General features: G+C 47.6%; 1 protein-coding gene across 2 annotated transcripts in view; it reads right to left on the reverse strand.

Annotated features, from left to right (window-relative positions):
- Positions 1-24,183, reverse strand: part of LOC138260535 (glutamate carboxypeptidase 2-like) — a 350,295-nt gene that overhangs the window by 230,412 nt on the left and 95,700 nt on the right. For both annotated transcript variants that reach the window (XM_069209149.1, XM_069209150.1), the window contains exon 5: positions 20,153-20,336. In XM_069209149.1, coding sequence (XP_069065250.1) covers positions 20,153-20,336 — 184 coding nt within the window. The remainder of the gene's footprint in view (positions 1-20,152; positions 20,337-24,183) is intronic.

Consider the following 24,183-nt stretch of genomic DNA (forward strand, 5'->3'; position numbering starts at 1 on the left):
GAGGTCACTATATGAAACTTCACATAGCCAAGTAAAGCGTTCCTCCGATTGAGGTCACTGTATGAAACTTCACGTAGCCATGTAAAGCGCTCCTCCAATGGAGTTTGCTCCATATGTACCTTTTAAAAAACAATAATTAAATAAATAGAAAAGAACCCCCTTCCAGCTTGCAGCCTTTGTGTGCAGACACCACAAAGAAACAACAGCATGCCCAAAGCAAGGAAAAGGAAGAAATAACCTGGAGCGCTGCGAGCCAAAAGAAAAAAGTAGTGCGCCACACTAAGGTATACGGCCGATCGTGCAACAATCCATGTAACAGGGTCAGTCTCCAAGGCGGTAACAAAGCAGTCTCAAGGCGGGACAAACATAAAGCGTTTACCTACGAAATCAAGGGAATTTTGAAAGGCAGGCCAATGAACAAATGAAACTGATGGGCATGAGATGAGCCTGGTGAAATCCCACAGATGTGGATTATAACATGACGAGCAGCCGAGCTTGAGCAATGCCTAGGCATGACTTAAACATGAAGAAACTGAAATCAGATCTGGATTTAAACTGGGTTATAGGGTACAAATCACCAGTATTAGACACATGCCTACTGTTATTTTTGCAAATAGAACAGAAACAGTCACTGAACAAACGCTAAAAGTGAAACAAAGGAAATAGCTCTGTTTATGTCCCACTTTTCTGTAACCAACTGATCGCAGTGTTTGTGCGTGTGCGATAGTGAGGCGCTTAGCATACGGACAGGCCGTCACTCATCACTGCTGGACCCAGCGCTGAACTAAACTCTTTCCGGCCAGCTGCAGGCTAGTGCTTAGTTTGTAAAAAAAAAAAATAAGTGCCCTCGCCAGGAGGCCACCGCAGCTTGCACCACCCACTGACCCTGACAGTACAATAACAACAACAACTGACCTCCACACTCCTGCATGTGCAACACTTCAGACTATTCCAGGCCCCAAAGTAATAAAAAATGTCCTGACTGACAGGTATTACTCATTTTTAATGCATATTTAATTAATAAACAACTGTTGTGCCCGTGTCTAAATTAAATATACAATGCCACCACGTGGGAGACTGCCATAAGTGCCAGTGTTGACAATTAAGTCTCGGTGCCGAGCACTTGAAACCACCGGCTCAAATTCACCACTGCTGTGTACTGAACCAATTCCAGTACACGAGAGGGGTGCCTCTCAACGTCTGATAACTGACCCAGTGCTAAGTCCGACGTCCAGGTGGCCACCACCAGACCACAAGATCGAGGTATTTTTGAGATGGAGCAGGATTGCATCAGGGTGCACATCTATGCTCTCCTTGCCATGTTCAGAATTCTGGATCAGAGAATGGGGAAACTCTGGTTCCAGAGCCAGGGCAGGTGCAATGCCTCTTACAGGACAGGAATTTTGAGCATATGACATCACCAGAACCCGTGGGGCCATCAGGAGATTCCCTCCTGTCATCTGGTTCCAATGCAAAACTTTATGAACCAGAAAACATCTCGAGTCAAGGTGGACCCACTTCACTGTGCAGTAACCTTTGTACCTTTCGGACGTGTCATCACGCAGAAACCTTGTCCCCTTCCTCCTTCTCACTTTGGCATTCTGCTGTCTGCGTGCACTGATGCCAGCATCAATCGAGAGATTCGTAGAACACTTCTTGTCACCCTTAAGGGTAGGCAACCGCTGCATGATCAATGTTCTCTCAAATCCATGTTGGATGGCAGCGAAGGGTGTGGGCTGGGCACCTTCCTAGTAGAGATGTAGCTGATGAGGCTTTAGTGAGCATCTGCTGCATGTTTGTATACTCCATAGAAACTTACAGATGGCCCATTTAAGGCGGTAGTGTCTGAGGTCCAAGATCCTCGTTACTTGGTTGAATGTCTGTGTGACCTTTTCTGGTTCACTGTTGGCCTAAGGCCACCTGGGTGCAATCCTCCTGACACTGATCTTCCTGATCTCAGATACCAGGTAAACTCATGGACTTGAACCAGTGGTCTGTCATCAGTACTGGCTTCCTGCGGGAGTCCATGTGTTGCAAAGGCCTTCTCCATTTTCAGTATAACATCCTAAGCTGCAATGGACTGAATTAATTCAACTCCAAAATGTTCCCTCTAGTCATGGAGCACTACTGACAGATGTTGCCCATCTACAGAGCTTGCAAAATCCATGCTGAGCTGCACCGATGGGTAGGAGGTCAGTTTCCAACACAATAGCAGCTGGTGTTTCATGAGGTCCCTTGGTTTGACTGGCAAAAAGGTTGCTACAACCTTCTCTAGTTGAGTCGATTTCAGGAAACCAGACCTTCTATTGTATTTTAACTTTAATTTTCACAATTCCTTGGTGCCATGCAGCTCTGTGGTCCAGTATGGAATTCTTCCTATCAGAGACTTTAAGCTCCTAGCCAAGCTTGCTCCTAACATTCTTAAGTCTAAGTTGCCTCTACAATCTCCAGACAGGGCTTCCACTTTTTGATGACAAGTCTGTCATATTCTTCAGTTTCTTCCACCTAGAATGGTTCCATTTTTTGGCATCCCTTGAGTGACTTGAAAGTTAATCAGTAGTGCTACCTTAATTAGGTCGATATAGGAGTATTCTTTTAATTAAAGTATCCACTTCATGATGTGGGTGGTGGTTTAGACATAGTTCCTTTGAACAATAGGATTGATGGCTTGCTGTCTTTGTAAACATAAAAGTGACTGATGTATAACTACATATGAAAATGTCAGCACCCTCACAGAAAGGCGATGGGCTCCTTTTCGATGTAGGAGTACCTTTGCTCAGTTGTTGTCAAAGCTTGGCTGACAAAAGTCACAGGCCAGCAATAGTTGTGTTGTTGTTGGAGCAGGATGGCTCCTAACCCAGTGGGGCTAGAGTCTACCACCAGTTCAGTGGGTCAAGTCGGGTCATAATACTGCATAGTGGTTTCAGTGGCTAATGCATCTTTGATTTCCTGAAATGCCTTATGCTGTTCTTTGCTCCATTCCCCTGGCACATCTGTTCTTAGAAGGTCGTGTCACACATGTAGGACTTCCTGGAGTCCTGGCAGCATCTCCTTAATACATTGTTGAAAACTGCTGCACTGTATATTCCAAAGTTTATGTGCCGAGGACGGCTTAGTCCAGTGTGGGCTGAGAAGGTGGTTACATATTGAAAAGCTTTGTATAACTTTAACTGATGATATCTTGACTTTAACTTTATTATTGAAAACCACCTTGTCTCATTGAAACCTCTTGTACAATGTTGTCTATGGTTTGGTGAGGTTATTCCTGACTGATGACTTTATTGGGTAACCTTATATCCACACATACTGTTACTTCTCCGGCTTTGTTTGGACTTGCGCACTATCACAACAGGTGAGAACCATGGGTGCTATTAACTCTAACGACCAGTGGTTGTGTAGCTTCACACCCTTTCCTTTTAGGCACCAAATTCCTTCAAAGCTGCTGGGAAATTCTTGTATCATGCTGGTCACAGTGCATTCCTGTACCCCAAAGGCAAAACCGATAATGTGCAGTGATTCTGCCACAAATCAGCTAACCAACGTAGGTAATGGTTATGAAGAACCAAGTGGATGACTCTTCGTAGGGTAGTTTGGTTTGGATTCCGACAGCCATGGTTAGGGGATTCTTGCTGCTGTACATGAATGCTTTGGTGTTAGTCACCTTGAGGGTGGGATGTGGTCATAGGGCTATTTAGTCTTGTGCCACAACATCATGCACAAAGTAACGTAATTGTCTATCAGGCAATTGTGTAGTGATGTGTTCCACTTTCTACATTCTATAGTCTAGGTTCTATTGAGCATGGAGTGTAGAAACAGAATGTTCGGGTCGGATGAAAGTTTAAGGAAGGCAGTTCCTGTGGAGAGTTGGGAGCTGCTGGATGAGCGCAGAGTAAGACTGTGGCTAATAAACCTGCTTCTTACGGATCACAATTGGTGTGATGTCTTTGGTGTTACACACTACCACAGATTGATTCTAGACCTTTGAATGTTCAATTTGCATTTCAGTTTCTACCACGCCTGCTGCCATCATTCCTCAGTGTGAAAATCAGGTGTATACGTCCTTCTGAAGTTTCAGATTCGTCCTTTAATTCTGCTTTCTGGTGAAATTCTTGTAAGGTTTCCAGGCTCTTCAGTGCTTTCTTGTTCTGATGTCCCAAGCATGTTTTACTGTCGTTTGCAGAGAAGCAGACTTTAGGGAAGTGGTTGACTGCCACATGCTGAACAGGTTATCTCTTTTGCCTGGCAAGGATTATTTTGATGTTGAGGTCTTTCTCAGAACCCGCAGGTTTCATTTGGTGCCTTTGCCATTAGCCTATGTACAGACCTGTTCAATTCATGTTGGGCTCAATCAGCTCAGTTTTGAGTGGTCTGGAGGCTAGGGATGTGCCTTGATAAGCTGCACGTGCCTAAGATAGCTCATGAGATCTGATGAGTGTGAGCATGGCTGACAGTGCCATCTTGCCTTGTGTTAGTATTTCTCTTTGCAGCCAAGGTGAGTGACACCCTTGGATTATCCATGCTCTGATCTCTTTGACTAGATGATCAAACCCACAGGCCCTGGCAAGCTCTCAGAGGCAGCCACAGAAAGGCTCAATGGGCTCTTTCAAGCCTGGTCTGGCCGAGTGGAGGATACAGCTCTCAGTCTGTATCGGCTGGCGTGCTGATGATCAAAGTGTTCTTCTAACTCTGGAAGTCCTGAATATCCACCGGTAGGCAGGAAATAGTCCCCAAACAGAACTATTCTACATTGGATCTCATGAGGATCTGGCAAAATACCAACCCGTAGAGCTGCACTCCAACAAGCCATCGTCATTGCTCTTAGCATGTCATCATGTCACATGATGCCTTATAAAGAGTGCCGTTCATCCAAAGCACACTGGAAAGTAGTGTATGGGAGGCTACTAAAAAGGCATTCCTTGTACCACAGTGACCCTGCCGTCCATCACCCTCAGTCCCAGCCCATCCAAAAAGAGTGCAAATCTCACAGGTGAGACTATCAGGAGATCCATTATATTGAGTGTAACATCCTCCCCAGCCTAAGTACTCGTAAATGAACATGCCACACTTGGAGCCTTACACCTCTTTATTCTTCTGCGTGCAAGAGCGAACTCCACATTCTGAACAAACACTACATTGGAGACACAGATTGAGTATCTGCAAACACTCCCATCAGCTCCCAGAACACAGCATAGTAATGTTGACAACAGTTGAAAGAATGACATATAACTTTTTTTAATTCAATTAACTATATATGAGCACATTTCACAGATCTTCCATTCACACAATAGATCTCACCTGTAAAGTCTTCCATCAGCTCCCATGGCAGATCTCACCTGGAAATACTTTCATCATGTGCCAGGACACTTTTGAATACACTTCATAGATCTTTCACTCACACAACAGGTCTTACATGTAAACACTCCCATCAGCTCCCAGGACAGTCCCAAGCACGCGTCACACTCACACAACAGAACTCACCTGTAAATACTTCCATCATCTCCCGGGATAAGTCTGAGGACACTTCACAGATCTTCCACTCACACAACAGGTCTCACCTGTAAATATTTCCACCAGCTCGCAGGACAGGCCTCAACACTCTTCATACTCACTCAACAGATCTCATCCCATCAGTTCCCGGGACGTGTCTGAGGACATTTCACAGATCTTCCACTAACGAAACAGATCTCCTTTGGCCATCCTCCGCAAAACAGTCATTAAGGCTGGACACAAATAGCAAGTGTCCCATGAACTCATGCCGCAAAGATACCTTTAAAAATCCATGGACGTCATCAGGCCCTGCTCCGGAGGGAATCAGTGATATAATATCCATGCACACAATATTGAATCACAAAAGTATCAGAAAATAAATATTGTTTATAAATTTAGGCTTCCTATGCTTAACTAATAAAAACACAAATACAGATAACCAAAATATTGCCTTTAATTGGAAACAAAAACATTATTACCTTTAAATAAACATAAAATATGTCACAAATACTGAAAAGCAAAATAAAAAATAAAGCTACAAAATACCATATGACCCTATGTTGAACTAAACAAAAAATGAATATAAACTCTAAAAACATTCATAAATGATCCAACCACATTATATGAATTTTATAACACTAAAGTAAACTTTAGACCCTAAACAAAATATAGACTTCAACACATGAAAATATTATAAAGTAAAAAGACTTGGAGCTAATAAAATATATAAAACAAACAAAATAAATTACATTTTATGCACAAATCATACACCCAAAATAACCTTAAAAACAGCAATACCTAGCATTAAAATAGAAATACTAATTAGCATCCACCATCAAAAACATTAACTGAGAAAAAATAATTCAAACAAAATGAACACTAAACAATAAAAGCAACCATAAGGGAAACTAAACAATAAAAACATATAATTCATTGAAAATACAATTTAAAAGGAGCCCAAAATGTTACCACGTAACACAACCAAAAATAGTAAAGTTGCAAAACTATGATACTCTGCCAAAGTTCCTACAGAAAGCCAGAAAAGAAAAGTGAAAAAAAACATAGAACTACCTTCATAAGGAAGTTATATATTTATTAAAACATACTTAAAGCACTTATTCAAAAACATAAAAATAGAAATAACGAACAAAACACTTATCTACCAAACTTGAGAAAGTACAGAACAATTTGAACGCCATCGACAAACTATAAAACCACCAATAAAATCAAGCAACTGAATACCTGAAAAATGCTCTTAAAAAGTAAGTACTGTTGAAACCTTCTAAATGTCAGCTGAACCTAAAAGCAAACACCCTCAGTTCCTATCAACTACCAACAAACAAATGTTTAAAGTATAGATGAAACAACAGAAAAGAAGTCACTTGATCGACATCAAAACACCTTCTACAGAAAAGAAAAAGACTGCAATTAGCATTAAGAGCACATGTGTGAGTATAAAATGCAACACAATTCTCATAATTTTGTACGTACATTTCAGATGTAAAGTAAAATCATTACAATTTATTCAAATATATTATTAAACTATTTTCAGACATAATAAGAGAGAAACAAAGATAGATCACATCACAGAAAGGCGAAAAGTTACTCACTCACAAGGGCTACACTTACAGCCAAGAAAGTATACACACCGAAAATATAAATCGCAAATGTACAAAATATTCCGCTAAAGCTTGATGTTGTTATTAATCTAAGAGAACTCAACCCACAAATGTCACCGAAATTGAAGTAAGGCACGCCCTTCAAGATTTAAAAGAGGCCAGCAGCAGTTCCCAAGATCCCACGACTAAAACACTAAAAGATTTGGGGCCAGATGTATCATGCCGTTTGCGATCGCAAAAATGCATTTTGGTATGTATGAATCCAAATTTGTGATTCAGTAACTTGTAACCGAATCGCAAATTGGAATTGCGACTACATACCGATTCGCTATTTGGAAGGGGCGTGTTAAGGGCATCCCATCCTAATACTGAATCACAGCGGTATGTAGGAATGTTTTGTTACCAAAATGCAGTCGCAAAACATTTGTATTTTGCTGGCTACTTCAAGTAGGTGGTAAGCGGTCCACAAACGAGAAGGGGCCCCCAACGGACGCCTTCCCCTTTGAGAATGGTAGCAAAAACATTTTTTAAGAGCAGGCGGTGGTCCCACGGAGCACTGCCTGCTCTTTAAAAATTAAAAGAAAACTTTCTATTTTTCTTTTTTTTTAAACGGGCTGCACTTAAAAAAAAAACAAAAAAAAAGATTGCTTTATTTAAAAGCAATCACAGACCTGGTAGTCTGCTGAGCCCAACAGGCGACCATCCCTGTGATTATAGCCATTCACAATGGGTCGCAAATTGTGACCTACCTCATGAATATTAATGAGGTAGGTTGATTTGCAAGCCATTGTGAATCACTAAATTAAACTCCTGGAGTTTCATACATTCAAATAGCGATTACATATTTGCCGTTCGCAGATAATCACAATTAGGTAATCGCTATTTGGTAAAATGATACACCGGGACCCTACCCCCTAAAGTACCTGAAAAAATCACAAGTCAGCTGCCTGCTATACCCACTTTAAAACACTTACTTGCACAAACTGAAAAAGCCACCAGTGATACTCCTCTTGTCTGAGAAGATACAAAGAGATCCAAATTCCTGAACACTTAATCACCACACATAGGGGGTCATTCTAACCCTGGCGGTAAAAACCGCCAGGGCGAACGACCGCGGTAGCACCGCCAACAGGCTGGCGGTGCACCGCTGGGCATTCTGACCGCGGTGGTTCAGCCGCGGCCAGAAACGGAAAGTCGGCGGTGTCCCGCCGACTTTCCGCTGCCCTTGAGAATCCTCCATGGCGGCGGGGCGCGCTCCGCCGCCATGGGGATTCTGAAACCCCCTACCGCCATCCCGTTCCCGGCGGTTCACCCGCCGGGAACAGGATGGCGGTAGGGGGTGCTGCGGGGCCCCTGGGGGCCCCTGCAGTGCCCACGCCAATGGCATGGGCACTGCAGGGGTCCCCGTAAGAGGGCCCCAAAAAGAATTTCAGTGTCTGCCTAGCAGACACTGAAATTCACGACGGGTGCAACTGCACCCGTCGCACCTTCCCACTCCGCCGGCTCAATTCTGAGCCGGCGTCCTCGTGGGAAGGGTGTTTCCCGCTGGGCTGGCGGGCGGACTTTCGGCGGTCGCCCGCCAGCCCAGTGGGAAACCCAGAATGACCGCTGCGGTCTTTTGACCGCGGTACGGTCTTCTGGTGGTTCTGCCCCCCATAATGAGGAACCCTTCCTCCAACATGACAACCTTAATAATGAGGAACACATTAATAAGCCTAAGAATATGCCTGAAACCATTCACTCAGATATACATGCGCCATTAATGGTGAACATCAAAGCACAAATACACCCCTCAATGCGTCTTGCTGCCTAATAGACAAAGTACCACTTACAATGAACTACTAAACCACAATAAAATTAAAACAGACAACTGCTCCCCACATAAAATAACTGATTTTGAACAAGCTATGATACAAACAATACTAAAATCATACCCAGACACCGCCATACAAGGTTATTACTACCATCCTAACCAAAGCATTTGGAGACATCGTCAACATTCCGCACTAAGGCCCAGATTTATACTTTTTGACGCAAAACTGCGTTTGCGAACTTTTGCGTCAAGAAGCATAATACTGGCTTAGTACTCCTAGTATAGCACAGGCCACTCCAGCAATGGATTGAAGTGTCCTGTGGGGGAGATTTGAAGTCAGAAGGCGGCGCGGTATGCTCTCTCTGACTCCCAGGGACAGCTGAAAAGCTGGTGTCGCTAAACTTTACCGCCAGTTGAGAGCTGAGCATTCAACGTTCCCATCCTGGACCAAATGTCCAGCAGTCTTTCCGTGGTTTCCACAATGCACAGTCTGAAGCGAATCTCCTCTGGGGCGTGGAGGAAAGACGCCAGGGGTTGCTAGTTGTATTTACCGCAGAGTGGCTTTGAGATGTGATTATAGCCCTAGTGTGGAATTTTGTTTGGTGTGGTGTGACTGAAGGTGAGCACGTGCATTTGAATGATGTGTGGCCACAGTGTGATGTTGTTGTGCAGTACTTACAATATGCAAACTGTTGTTTTGAATAGGCATTGCATGCCACGAAAAGTTTATATCCTAATGTGCCCATAGAAGTGTTAAAGCAGAATTAAAAGTTGAATGTATACTGTGAAATGATAAATCAAGGACTAGACAACATTATTTATATAACAAAAATATAGAAATTGAACTATTAATGAATGCCTAGTCATGGAATTCCCCCTTAGAGCATATGCAGAAGCTATCCCCAGTGACAAAAATAAACTATAAAAGTCTAGGCTGGAGTGGTTTAAAGCCACCCAAAAGCACGTGTGTCCTTGGCCAAAAGAAGCAACATTCAGTAATAAGGTAATTGAGCATGTTGTCACATACCTCCTAAGTAAATATGCAGGAGCCAAATTAAGGAAAAGAGAAGCCACTGTAGCATTATAGAAGGTATTTTGTGAAAATTCAAGGGACTCCTCACAAGGAGACACCCCTAACACCACATCTGTTCGACCACCTCCCTATGAGCGCTGCATCCACCCACTAGGGCAGCTGCAAGAAGCTCCAGTAGGGTTTTAGAACCCCAGGATTGGGACTCCTGCACACTCCCTGACAGTTACCCCTAAGATAACCCCACGCACACCAAGGCCAACGAGAGCAAGCACTCCTAGACAGCAGACTAGGATAGGGGACCCCCAATTTTCAGGTCAACTAGAGGAGCAGTTCATACTGCATCCAGATCCTGCCCTTCCCCAGCAAGACAAGAGCGAAGAACAGTGTTCAGGGGGTAGTGAGGCCAATCACATATTTCATAAGCAACGCTGCGGTTGCAGGTACACTGCAGGTAGTGTAATTAGAGGACAGGTATCCACCCGCGAAGGGAGGTCGAGAATGCAGGGTGGCGTGACTATGTGCAAAGGACCGTAGATATAACACAATAGCCAGGATCTCAAGGAAGGGAACAGGAACATAGGAGGACTGAAGGTAGTCAGCCCCCTCGGCAGGAGGAGAAGGGTACATACTACTCTAACCAGAGAGGCTGCAGGACTGGCTATCGTGCAGTGAGAGCAGGAGAGGGACAAGTGAAGTACGGGGAGAAAAGCACAATGATGACTGTACAAGGACAAACTCAGAGAAGTTAGTAGACAGGACAGAATCCATACACCAGCATGTGGAGAGCATGGGTGAACTTCTTCGAACCCAAGAAGTAAGTCATCCCTATTTATGACATTCAAGAGACACCACTCATTGAGTTAGACTGCACAAGGGGCAAGTGGGGACTGTCTGAACCAACTAATACAAGGGGAAGAAGGCTAGGCCTGCTCCCTAGAACTAGGAGGCTCTGGGCCAAGAGCTTGAGCGGTTACAATTTTAAAGCACCCTTAGCCAGACAGACCCCGGATTAGGGTCAAGCAAGGTTAGGGGACGGGTGACTCTCCACAAGAGACCAGCACAGCAAATGAGTGCCCAAGCAAATTCGGGCAGCGTAAGCCTCACTCCCAGTAAGCCCGTCGCTGGAGGAGAAGGTAGCTGGCATCTTGTTGTACCATTTGCAGATAACTTAGTAGACTGGACTGAGCGGTTAGCTCCACGAATGAGTCCATGGCACCAAGACAGGTCATTTGACCTACATGACATAGCAAACGCTGAACACTACATCCTGTATGGTGAGGGTGATCCACATTGGGACTATCATTAAATGAGGAAATGTCTGCGTATAGAACTATAGTATGCAGACCGCACCATCCTCAGCGTGCCTCTGCTCCTTTACACCAGATGCCCCTGAGATGTAGGCTACCTGAGGCACCACATTACATTCTTTGGCCACAAATGGACACAGAAAACCTCAAAAAACAGTTGCCACTGCTTACAGAGGGAGCAGGAAAATGAATCAGGGCATTTGAGAAACAAGCTGTATTACCCTGGCAGTGGGGGATGTAAAAAGCCTGCTTAGCTCCCCATAGCGGATGAAGCAGACACAGTATTTCAAAAGGTTGGAGTTCGAAATGTGACTTTCACTGATACTAGGTGTGATGGGCCTCCATTTAATCTGGTCAGATCTGTAGTGGTGGGATCAGCACAGGAAAATGTACCCCGCCAGACCAGACATTGGATCTCCCATGAATCAGTCTGTGAAACCAAAGGAGGATCCCGCACAATATGTCATTAAGATGAAAGGAAAATGGGCCCAGGAAGTAGGTCAGGGCTGGGAAGTGACAGGAGGTAATGCTGTACTGTTCTATAATGTAGTCAAGAAATGGTTGCCCTCAGACGTGCAGGACAGCCTAGAGAACATAGCGGCACTGGAAACAAAGCCCTGGACTGAAATTCAAGCACACAATCTATTTTTGTAATAAAAAGCAAAACAAAGAGAAAAGTAAACAGGAAGTAGCAGGGAAAGCAGCTGCCAAGCTGGTGCAGCACAAATTAGCGAACAAGGGGGCAATGGAAGGTGTTGCAGTGACAGTGGCGACTCAGATGTTTGCCGTGTCTGCTGGACGGTCCCAGGGGTCACCCAAGGACAGTACCCCCGCAGCAGGACTCAGGGAAGTAACAGAGGAGGCCGCGGAGGAGCAAGAAGAGGTAGGATGGGTCCTTCAAGAAGGTATCAGGCCTATTATTATTGTCAGAAGTTTGGGCATCTTATTAGAGACTGTAACATGAGGACATGGGATGAGCACAATGGATGAATGGCAATTTATAATCAAGCAGGAAATACAACAGCACTGCAGCGCCCACAAACTACATACATATCTCAGACATCCTTGCAATAAGTACAGCTGCCAGGAATGCCCAAAGCAGAGAATGTGCTGCCTCAGCAGAACTACCAAGCATTTTCCATGGAGATCCCACCATAAAGTTGACAAGGAGGAGTAGCGGTAAGGGAGGAAACCCTTTCCAAGTGAACCATGTGGGAGCGTATACACAATGAGGGTGCCCACAGACTATTTCTATTTGTCTAGACTTGTCAATAATGCACAGGTCAGATGAGAAACCCACTGTGGCATTGACTATAAATGACAAGAGATATGTATTCCTCATAGATGCAGGACCAATGAAACAATGTACTTGAGAGGGAGGCCTTCCAATGTCCAACAGATCCATGGACACACAGGGATTCTCTGGGAAATCATAAGGGTTTCCTTTACCAAGCCAGCGGAGATGGAAGTAGGAGGGAGACACATTGACGGCTGTCTACTGTTCTCACTGGCTGTCCCAGAAGAGATATGATGGCCAAATTAAACATGACCATTTGTTTTTAGCAAGATTGTAGCATGGTGTGCTCTACACCTGGAGATACATCCTCCAGAGTCATGGTACTAATGGTAGACTCCTCCAGCAGAGACCAGACTGGAGCATGACCTGCTGGTGTGGGGGCATTTACTGCATCAGTATACACCATCATAGCAGAGACACCAGAATTACTAGGAAGGGAGGTTCAATTACCCAAAAAATTCCTCTTTTGACAACAAGGACAGTACTATGGGTTATCAGAAGCTGGGGTGATATTACAGATAGAGGTTTTGAAATTAACATTGACCTATGGTGCTCTAATAGTGAGCGACCATAAAGTTGTTATGTGGGCATGTGTCATTTTATTGAGCCAGGAAAGATGGTTAGGGAGATATTGGATGACAAACTGTTTGTTGATGGCCTTAGGAGAAGAGTTATGCTTTTTCAGGAAGACATACCACTCAGAACCATAGGTTATCTAACAATTTACGGTGGGTATCACAGGTCACATTTCTATCAGAGAGGTCCCTCAAGATGTGAGAGACATTAGGATTAGAGGGTCCTTTGCTAGCAAAAAGAAGAAAGGATAGAATTAAGAGACAGCTTAAGATTAAGGCCCAAATGCAACTAACACATGTCAACGTAGTACACCTGGTCACTGCCACAAGATACAACACTTTACCAGAAGTACGATACATCCTCACAGGTAAGCAAGACATCAAGGAAGAAATATCACATATGAGAAAGACAGGTCGCTCACTACCGTGGATTGGACCCAGGTGGTCCTAGATCCAGGATTTCTAGGGGGTAACACACACACCAACTGAATGTAACAACTATTTTGCAAACCCCTTATCTCCAGATTGTGTCCGAAGGCCAGGGTTTAGAGGAAGAGGTTAGATCTTTGCTCATAATCAATGGCATCCCAACAATGAGTTTTCTTGCAGGGCGATGTCTTTATGGAATGGCAGTGATATTATCCAGGAAGCAATAAAGATATGTACAACTACCTGGGACAAAAATATTTCACGCTACACTCGGGTAGATAACACTGTAAGTCCCCAGGCTGTCTTTAAACTAACTTCTGTTTCCTTATTTTATAGGGGAAATGGCACCATTGATGTAGGTCAGAATATTGGTTGTAAGGTCACAGTCTTCCACACCCACATGCAGAGGGGCACCTCTAGCCTAATGGATTTCTTCTGGTAGTGTGGAGACGTGCTTTCTGCCCGGTTACCACCAAACTGGGGAGGGATTTGTTCCATAGAAACTTTGCACGCTCCAGGTTTGGTAATACCTAAAAATAAACATATCCACTTTTTCATAAACACCCCATGAGCCATCTAACAACCTTGGCACATCACAACCAAAGGAAGAGAACTGCAGAATATTATGACACGAGCACCTGGAATGAAATCCCTTAAGAGTACGGTTTGTTCAACGACGCTCAACTTTTCTTCGGGAGCATCATGCCATTTGTCCAAGCAAAAGCAACCACATGTTGGCTTCAGATCACAAGGTGGGAGCTCCTCAAGGTCATTAACACCACCTATGAGGGCTTCAATGCCATAAAGGAAGAACTGCGTGCTGTAAGGGTAATGGTGCTGCACACCATTATGTACTGGACCTTATGACGGCCATCAAAAGAGGTGTTTGCAAGAAGATAGGCACGCATGTTGCATGCATGTTTATTCCAGTGAATGATGCTGAAAATGGAACTCTATCAAAGGCTATACAGACGCTGCATAATTTACAAACTAAAATGATACATGAAGGAGGTGCCCAGATTGTTGGATCAGTGGTTGGTTGCGTCTTTACCATCCTGGATGTCAGGACTGTCGGGGGCTCTATTACCAATGTCCATGATCTTGCTACTAATATACTGTATGATACAAGCAATACTAGCATGTGTTAGGAGACTAGGTGCTAAGGCGGGAGGGATGTTTTCAATTAGGACACCAACACACGTACTGGATTCCCAAGACAACATGTATCACCTGGTACCCAAGACAGACTAAGATCTAGATGAAGTAGTTGAAATATCAACTAGAGAGGGGAATGTTGTAGGAAATGTAAAAACTAAATGCACTTTAGCAATTATGAAATGTGAAAATATCGTGTAGCATTGAGCCCAAGCAGAAACCACACAACCGTTTGTAATTAGAAACCAGTTTAGGCCGAACCTCCACAACGACACGAGCAAGGTGAAAGGTTCATTTTAGGATATAAGAGACATGAAAGAGTTTTCAGTTAAAGGCCAAATCATGTCTAACTGACCCTAAGCATTTGCAGCATCGGCACACAAGTCCCCCAGCACACTCAGTGCCTACAAACAGACTGCAGCCTGATAAGACAATGGGTACATAATTGAATTAGCCCAGAGCACACGTGTGCACAAATAAACAATGGGTGCAGGGAAGAGAGCAGGTTCTGAGCTCACGGAGGTCTGACACACACACAATGCCGCCAGCACATGCTTCACGTAAATTACATTTATTATGAAGCCCGCACACATTCATGGGTCAAAGAATACCCTGTCATAGGCAATTGTCAAAGGCGTAACAAAGAACGCGCAATGTATTAAATCTGGAATTCTGGGTTAATTGGTCATGTGTTTAAGTGCTTTTCCATTTTAAATCTATAATTATTTGTAATAAAGAACTGTGTCAAAATTGTATGAAAAGGCTTGTCTGTGAACAGGCATTTCAGAAAAACAATAGTGGCAGGGTGTGCAGGGCTGACGTGCAGTCCACAGTGTTTTTCTCCCTGTCATGACAGTTAATAAATTCTGTCTTTGGATTGCCAAGAAGAGTTTGCTCAGTTGTTTGTGTCTTGGGAGCATTTTCTTTCACCCGGCAACAACTACAACATAAAAATCCTCAACCTAAAAACCAACTCTATGACATTAACTAGTTCTACCTACACATCAAAAACCCTAGTAAAAATCTTTAGAAGTGACTTACCTTATCCAACGATCAGCAGCAGGTTACTGCGACTCACAACCTGGAAGTTGTCCAAAAGAAACATCTCCAAAGAAGAAAGAAGTCTGCCTGAGGAACAGAGAAACCTCCACCTGGAACCACCTCTGCTTCTGACACCCAAGGTCCAAGTCCAAGTGGCCCACCAGTCCAATGAAGGTTTCCCAGCACTTCTGACCCAGAGTCCATCATGGCCTGACCCCTGCTTGACTCCACAGCAACGCCTGCAGCCTACATCCGAGAGCTCCTCCTGACCGCAACCTTCCCGGTAAGCTGTTTCTGATGCCAAAAGACGCCCCTGCACCAGAGCCCCTGGGCCTTGAGGAGCTAGATCGCTGGTGTCCCTACAACCCCTGACATCTTAACTTACCTGGGCAGCTGTGGGTTGACCTCTCCAGTCTCCTGGCCAGAGCCTGCAGCCTGTTTTAGAAACTGATCTCCTCCATTGATAACATTGGGCGCCCCGGTGCTCTGTTGGCACTCTGCGTCCGGCTGCCCCTGTGCCGCTGAGGGTGTAAGTGTGATGCTGCCTTGTGGCCCCCCCTGGTGTTTGCTCAACCCCCAAAGACCAACATCTGACACCACCTGTACTTACCTGGGAGCAGCATATCTTCAGTCCCCCCAGTCTCCATTGACTAACTTTGGGCACCGATTCCAACTTCGACCTTGGCAGCCAGACGCCATCGTGCCCCTGTGGTTGTACACTTGGTACCAACCTGAACCCTGCCCAGTGCTAGCCTGAAACCCTGAAGACTGGGGTTGTAAGTTGTGTACTTACCTGAAAAACCACATTCTCACAAAGTCTTTTTAGTTTAAAAACTGCTTACCTGGTAACAAAGTTCTTGGGTTCAAAGCAAATAAAAAAGCTTGTTTCACCAGCAAATTCAGCAAGGATTATATATGCTTTGTTGAGAGCTAATACCTTCATGCTGTGAGCTCACCTGGGTTGGCAAGCCTTCAGGATGCCTGGTCTGGCAGTGTGCTGCAGTACACCACACAGTGCACAGCCAGAAGTGCTCACAGCCTATCCTTGCCTGCTTTTCTGAGGTCTCAGTCATGCAAAGGGGTGATTGCAACCTGCGAGAAAAGTGGCAGCTGGACCGGAGAGTTCTGCATCGGACAAAAGAAGTCAACCTTGAGTGTCTATGCTCGCTTAGTTGACACCATGTGTTAGAAGACTAAGGCATAGTCAAGCCCTATGAACTGCCCTTTCCAAGATGGTGGACGGTCCAGAGATTTCTGACTCAGTTTCTTAATCCAGAAGAGAGTGCAAGACACCAACGATGGATTCCTGGTCCTGAAGACCTGTGGAAGAAGGGGACCAAGTCCAAGAAGCACTGAAGAGTTCAGGGAGAACAGGAGCCTCTGCTAACCGGGATGAAGGTGCAAAAGAAGAACCACCGGTGAGAAGACAAAGTCCGTATTGCACCAAAAAAAAAAGTATGCGTGTTCTTGGTGGGTACAGAAGATGTCCCACACCAGATGGATGAATGCAGTCTGGTTTGCGTTGCTGGATTCTTCCAACAAGCCTTGGCATACGCAAAGTTCATGGTTAGCAGAAAATGGCGCTGCCCGGGACCAGGAGGGACCTGGTGATCTCTCCCCAGGAGGGGGAAACAGTGGGGGCACTTAGCAACTCGGAGAGCCCTCAGAAGACCAGGCAGTGTGCACAGGAGTCCCACAGCACGGGACAAAGAAGGTGCAAATGGAGGCCTATGCAGCACAACACAAAGGGATCCCACTCCGCCGGAGAACCACTCGGGGAGCTGTGCATTGCAGGATGGAGTGCGGGGGCCTAAGCTGTGCTGTGCATGAAGAACTTCTTGGAAGGTCACACACAAGCCTTGGCAACTGCAAGTCACGCGGAGCAAGGGGGTACTGTCTTGCGTGGGGAGGCAAGCTCTTACCTCCACCCAAGTTGGACAGCTGGACATTGGGACTGTTGGAGTCACTTTAGTCCACCACCCGTGTTGCTGGGTCCACACCTGTCATCTGGGACGGGGACCCACGCCACTGGTCGTTGCTGCAGAGTGGTGCCTGCTGAAGCAGGGAAGTGACTCCATCACTCCACAGGAGATTTCTTCGGTTCTTCTGGTGCAGGCTGAAGACAGGCAGTCGTTGGATGATGCACGACCTGGAAACTGTGGCACTTGCTGGCAGGAGCTGAAGTTACAATGCTGCAGAAGTCGTCTTTACTTCTTTGTTGCAGTTTGTAGAGTTCCTTGAGGGTCCAGATGCAGTTTCTTCTGTGAGAAGTTGAAGTGGAGGATTCAGAGGATTCCTGATGGAGTCTTGCAATCCGAATCTGCAGAAACACCTAGAGGAGAGACCCTAAATGGCCCTGAAAGGGGGATTGGTCACCTAACCAGGTAAGCACCTATCAGGAGGGGTCTCTGACGTTACCTGCTGGCACCGGCCATTCAGATCCTGTCAGAGTGCCCCACCACCTTTGAATCCAAGATGGCAAAACCCAGGGACACTCTGGAGGAGCTCTGGGCACCACCCCTGGGGTGGTGATGGACAGGGGAGTGGTCACTCCTCTTTCCTTTGTTCAGGTTCATGCCAGAGCGGGGACTGGGGGTCCCTGAACCAGTGTTGACTGGAGTATGCAAGGAGGGCACCATCTGAGCCCCTCAAAGCATTTCCATTGGCTCTGGGAGGCTACTCCTCACATGCCTGTAACACCTATTTCCAAAGGTAAAGGGTGTAACATCCCTCTGCCAAAGGAAATCCTTTGTTCTGCCTTCCTGGGATTGAGCTGCTCAAGCAACATGAGGGTAGAAACCTGTCTGTGAGGTGGCAGCAGCTAGGGCTGCCTGGAAAGCCTCAGAAGGTTGGTATGGCAGTACTTGGGGTCCACTGTGGAGACCCCAGAGTCCATGGGATTGTGGAACCAATACTGGAATCAGTATTGGGGTACAATTCCCAGTTGTTAGACACCTTACAAGGCCTTATTCGAGGTTACCATTGGAAGCTCGACATAGGTATTGACCTATGTCCAGTTCACACGTAAAATGGTGTCCCCACACTCACGAAGTCCAGGAAAATAGACCAAAATGAGGTGGGGGCACCTCTGCTAGTTCAGAGGTGCCTTCACACACAGGTATTTTGCACCCAGCCTTCAGGGTTGGAAGTCCTGATATATAGGTGATTTATAAGTGCACTGATGGAGTGAAAATGGCTATGAAATAGTGTGTACACTATTTCACTCAGGCTGCAGTGGCAGTCCTGTAGAAGCCTTTGAATGGGCTCCCTATGGGTGGCAAAAGAAATGCTGCAGCCCATAGGTATCCCCTGGAACCCCAATGCCCTGGGTACCTAGGTAACATATACTAGGGACATATATGGGGGACCAGTATGGCAATTTGGAGTGAAATACTGAGTTACCAGTATGTAACAGAGAGAGCATGAGCACTGGGGTCCTGATTAGTAGGACTCCAGTGACAATTTAGAAAACAATGAAACACACTGACAAGCAAGCCGTTAACCATAAGCAATGGGGTCCTCACAAGCAGGGTCCCAGGGACACAGTCAAAACACACTGACATCAGGTAGAAACTGGGGGTAATGTGCCAAAAAGAGGGTACTTTCCTACAGTGAGTATGAAAGAATCATGCAGTAAGAGCACAGCACACGTTTCCAAGAATATAATATGTGGTTTGCTTGGTGAATGCTGTTTTTTTTACCTTCCATTAGGAGTAGTATATATGCTACTTCTTTAGATGGACATCTTTGTAGCAGTCCTTGATTTGAGTTCTGAGTTGTCGCGTGTCCCTAAGCTCACACTTTTCTTGGGAGAGAACTCAATCTTGTCACACCAGCTGTATGTGCAAAAGGCCGCTTAAATATGTAACAAGCCAGGCTAACATATTTAAACCCATTGAGTATCCTGTCCCTACAAATTCAACCCTCTCTCTATATGAACAATAGAACTTTTAACTAAAGTCATGTCCTGCTGCTTTACACTTCCCTCCTAACACCTGAGGCGTCACTTCGCTTGTCTACGCTGCTCACCCCAGCACCAGGACTCCCTCTTGACTCACCTTTCCTTGTCTCTTCCCCACTTCTCCTATAACCTCCTGCTCAAATGTCCATTCTTTGAGCCATCACACCTCTCTTCCAGCGGCAGCCATCAAAACGGTAGATCTCCGCCTGACCTGGCTCATTGCCACATGCCAAGGTGGCTGAGGGATTTGCCGATAGTATGACTCACAGGCCTGTGTGATAACGGACCACACTAGCCATGTGGCCCCCTCGCCTTTACTTCTCCTCCCTCCTCACTCACACAGGACGGTCCCCTCTCCTCTGCCCAGTGTCTTTATCTGCACATACTCCATGGTACAAAGACAGGCACACAGCCCTCGAGGGAGGTACTACTTACCAATAGAGGGGTAGAAAGGTGTCAAGGGGTCCCCATAAGATGACAGGATGGTTCCTCGTTGGGCTCCTGTGCCCGGGAGCCACCAGTCCTCTGGGTAAACCCTGGCACCCGCTCCCGAGACATAGTCTGCTGGGTCACAGTAAAGGATCATCCCTGCACAGCCAAAGGACTCTGCATTCTGAACCTGGAGAAAGAGGTCGGAGTCAGGAGGCTGAGGGGTACAGGAGACAAACACAAGAGAAAAGCAGGAGAAGACATACGGCTTCTGGAGAATGAGGAAGACAGGAGAGGGGGTACAGGAGAGATGTGGAGACATGAAGCCTGTGTCAGGAGATTGAGGGGTGTAGGAGAGGAAGTACAGAAGAGATGTGGAGACAAGAAGCCTCTGTCAGGTGACTGAGGGGTACAGCAGAGATGTTACAGGGGAGATGTGGAGACAAGCAGCCTTTGCGAGGTGACTGAGGGGTACAGAGAGATGTGGAGACAAGTGGCATGTGTCAGGAGAATGAAGGGTGCAGGAGAGGGGGTACAGAGAGATGTGGAGACAATCGGCCTGCGTCAGGAGACTGAGGGGTGCAGGAGAGGGGGTAGAGAGAGATGTGGGGACAAGCGGCCTGTCAGGAGACTAAGGGGTGCATGAGAGAGGGTACAGAGAGATGTGAAAAGTAGTGGCCTGCGCCAGGAGACTGAGGGGTGGAGGAGAGATGTGGAGACAAGCAGCCTGTGTCAGGAGACTGACGGTGCAGGATAGGGGGGGTAGAGAGAGATGTGGAGAAAAGTGGCCTGCGTCAGGAGACTGACAGGTGCAGGAGAGGGGGTACAGAGGGATGTGGAGGCAAGCGGCCTGTGTCAGGACACTGAGGGGTGCAGGAGAGGGGGTACAGAGAGATGTGGAGACAAGTGGCCTGTGTCAGGACACTGAGGGGTGCAGGAGAGGGGGTACAGAGAGATGTGGAGACAAGTGGCCTGTACCATGAGACTGAGGGGTGTAGGAGAGGGGGTACAGAAAGATGTGGAGACAAGCGGCCTGTGTCAGGAGACTGCGGGGTGCAGGAGAGGGGGGCACAGAGAGATTTGGAGACAAGCGACCTGTGTCAGGAGACTGAGGGGTGCAGGAGAGGGGGTACAGAGAGATGGGGAGACATGCGGCCTGTGTCAGGAGACTGAGGGGTGCAGGAGAGATGTGGAGACAAGCGGCCTGTGTCAGGAGACTGAGGGGTACAGGAGAGGGGGTACAGAGAGATGTCGAGACAAGTGGCCTGTGTCAGGAGACTGACAGGTGCAGGAAAGGGGGTACAGAGAGATGTGGGGACAAGTGGCCTGCGTCAGGAGACTGACGGGGGCAGCAGAGGGGGTACAGAGAGAGGTGGAGGCAAGCGGCCTGTGTCAGGACACTGAGGGGTGCAGGAGAGGGGGTACAGAGAGATGTGGAGACAAGTGGCCTGTGTCAGGAGACTGAGGGGTGCAGGAGAGGAGGGTACAGAGAGATTTGGAGACAAGCGACCTGTGTCAGGAGACTGAGGGGTGCAGGAGAGGGGGGTACAGAGAGATGGGGAGACAAGAGGCCTGTGTCAGTAGACTGAGGGGTGCAGAAGAGATGTGGAGACAAGCGGCCTGTGTCAGGAGACTGAGGGGTACAGGAGAGGGGGTACAGAGAGATGTGGAGACAAGTGGCCTGTGTCAGGAGACTGACAGGTGGAGGAAAGGGGGTACAGAGAGATGTGGAGACAATCGGCCTGCGTCAGGAGACTGAGGGGTGCAGGAGAGTGGGTACAGAGAGATGTGGGGACAAGCGGCCTGTCAGAGACTAAGGGGTGCAGGAGAGGGGGTACAGAGAGATGTGGAAACTAGTGGCCTGCGTCAGTAGACTGACGGGTGGAGGAGAGTTGTGGAGACAAGTGGCCTGTGTCAGGAGACTGAGAGGTGCAGGAGAGATGTGGAGACAAGTGGCCTGTGTCAGGAAACTGAGGGGTGCAGGAGAGGGGGTACAGAGGGATCTGGAGACAAGCGGCCTGTGCCAGGAGACTGACGGGTTCAGGAGAGGGGGTACAGAGAGATGTGGAGACAAGTGGCCTGCGTCAGGAGACTGACGGGTGCAGGAGAGGGGGTACGGAGAGATGTGGAGACAAGTGGCCTGTGTCAGGAGACTGACAGGTGAAGGAAAGGGGGTACAGAGAGATGTGGAGACAAGTGGCCTGTGTCAGGAGACTGACCGGTGGAGGAGAGGGGGTTCAGAGAGATGTGGAGACAAGCGGCCTGTGTCAGGAGACTGAGGGGTGGAGGAGAGATGTGGAGACAAGCAGCCTGTGTCAGGAGACTGAGGGGTGCAGGAGAGGGGGTACAGAGAGATGTGGGGACAAGCGGCCTGCGTCAGGACACTGAGGGGAGCAGGAGAGATGTGGGGACAAGTGGTCTGTGTCAGGAAACTGAGGGGTTCAGGAGAGGGGGTACAGAGAGATGTGAAGACAAGCGGCCTGTGTCAGGAGACTGAGGGGTACAAACAGATGTAGAGACAAGCGGCCTGAGTCAGGAGACGGAGGGGTACAGGAGAGGGGGTACAGAGAGATGTGGAGTCAAGTGTCCTGCGTCAGGAGACTGACGGGTGCAGGAGAGGGGGTACAGAGAGATGTGGAGGCAAGCGGCCTATGTCAGGAGACTGAGGGGTGCAGGAGGGATGTGGAGACAAGCGGCCTGTGTCAAGACACTGTGGGGTGCAGGAGAGGGGTTACAGAGAGATGTGGAGACAAGTGGCCTGCGTCAGGAGACTGACGGGTGCAGGGGAGGGGTTACAGAGAGATGTGGAGACAAGCGGCCTGCGTCAGAAGACTGAGGGATACAGAGAGATGTGGAGACAAGCGGCCTGCGTCAGCAGACTGAAGGGTGCAGGAGAGGGGGTACAGAGAGATGTGGAGACAAGTGGCCTGTGTCAGGAGACTGACAGGTGCAGGAGAGGGGTACAGAGAGATGTGGAGGCAAGTGGCCTGTGTCAGGAGACTGAGGGGTGCAGGAGAGGTGTGGAGACAAGCGGCCTGTGTCAGGACACTGAGGGGTGCAGGAGAGGGGGTACAGAGAGATGTAAAGCAAGCGGCCTGTGTCAGGAGACTGAGGGGTGCAGGAGAGATGTGGAGACAAGCAGCCTGCGTCAGGAGACTGAGGGGTGCAGGAGAGGGGGTACAGAGAGATGTGGAGGCAAGCAGCCTGTGTCAGGAGACTGAGGGGTGCAGGAGAGATGTGGAGACAAGTGGCCTGTGTCAGGAGACTGACAGGTGCAGGAGAGGGGGTACAGAGAGATGTCTCGGCAAGAGGCCTGTGTCAGAAGACTGAGGGGTGCAGGAGAGATGTGGAGACAAGCGGCCTGTGTCAGGAGACTGACTGGTGCAGGAGAGGGGTTACAGAGAGATGTGGAGACAAGCGGCCTGCGTCAGGAGACTCAGGAGTGCAGGAGAGATGTGGAGACAAGCGGCCTGTGTCAGGACACTGAGGGGTGCAGGAGAGGGGGTACAGAGAGATGTGGAGACAAGCGGCCTGCGTCAGGAGACTCAGGAGTGCAGGAGAGATGTGGAGACAAGTGACCTGTGTCAGGAGACTGAGGGGTTCAGGAGAGATGTGGAGACAAGCGGCCTGTGTCAGGAGACTGACGGGTGCAGGAGAGGGGGTACAGGCAGATGTGGAGGCAAGCAGCCTGTGTCAGGAGACTGAGGGGTGCAGGAGAGATGTGGAGACAAGCGGCCTGTGTCAAGAGACTGACGGGTGCAGGAGAGAGGGTACAGAGAGATGTGGAGACAAGCGGCCTGCGTCAGGAGACTCAGAAGTGCAGGAGAGATGTGGAGACAAGCGGCCTGTGTCATGAGACTGACAGGTGCAGGAGAGGGGGTACAGAGAGATGTGGAGACAAGCACCTCTGTCAGGAGACTCGGGAGTGCAGGAGAGATGTGGAGACAAGTGGACTGTGTCAGGATACTGAGTGGTGCAGGAGAGGGGGTACAGAGAGATGTGGAGACAAGTGGCCTGTGTCAGGAGACTGACGGGTG

The sequence above is a fragment of the Pleurodeles waltl genome, chromosome 9 (genome assembly GCF_031143425.1).
Source record: "Pleurodeles waltl isolate 20211129_DDA chromosome 9, aPleWal1.hap1.20221129, whole genome shotgun sequence".
Taxonomy (NCBI): Eukaryota; Metazoa; Chordata; class Amphibia; order Caudata; family Salamandridae; genus Pleurodeles; species Pleurodeles waltl.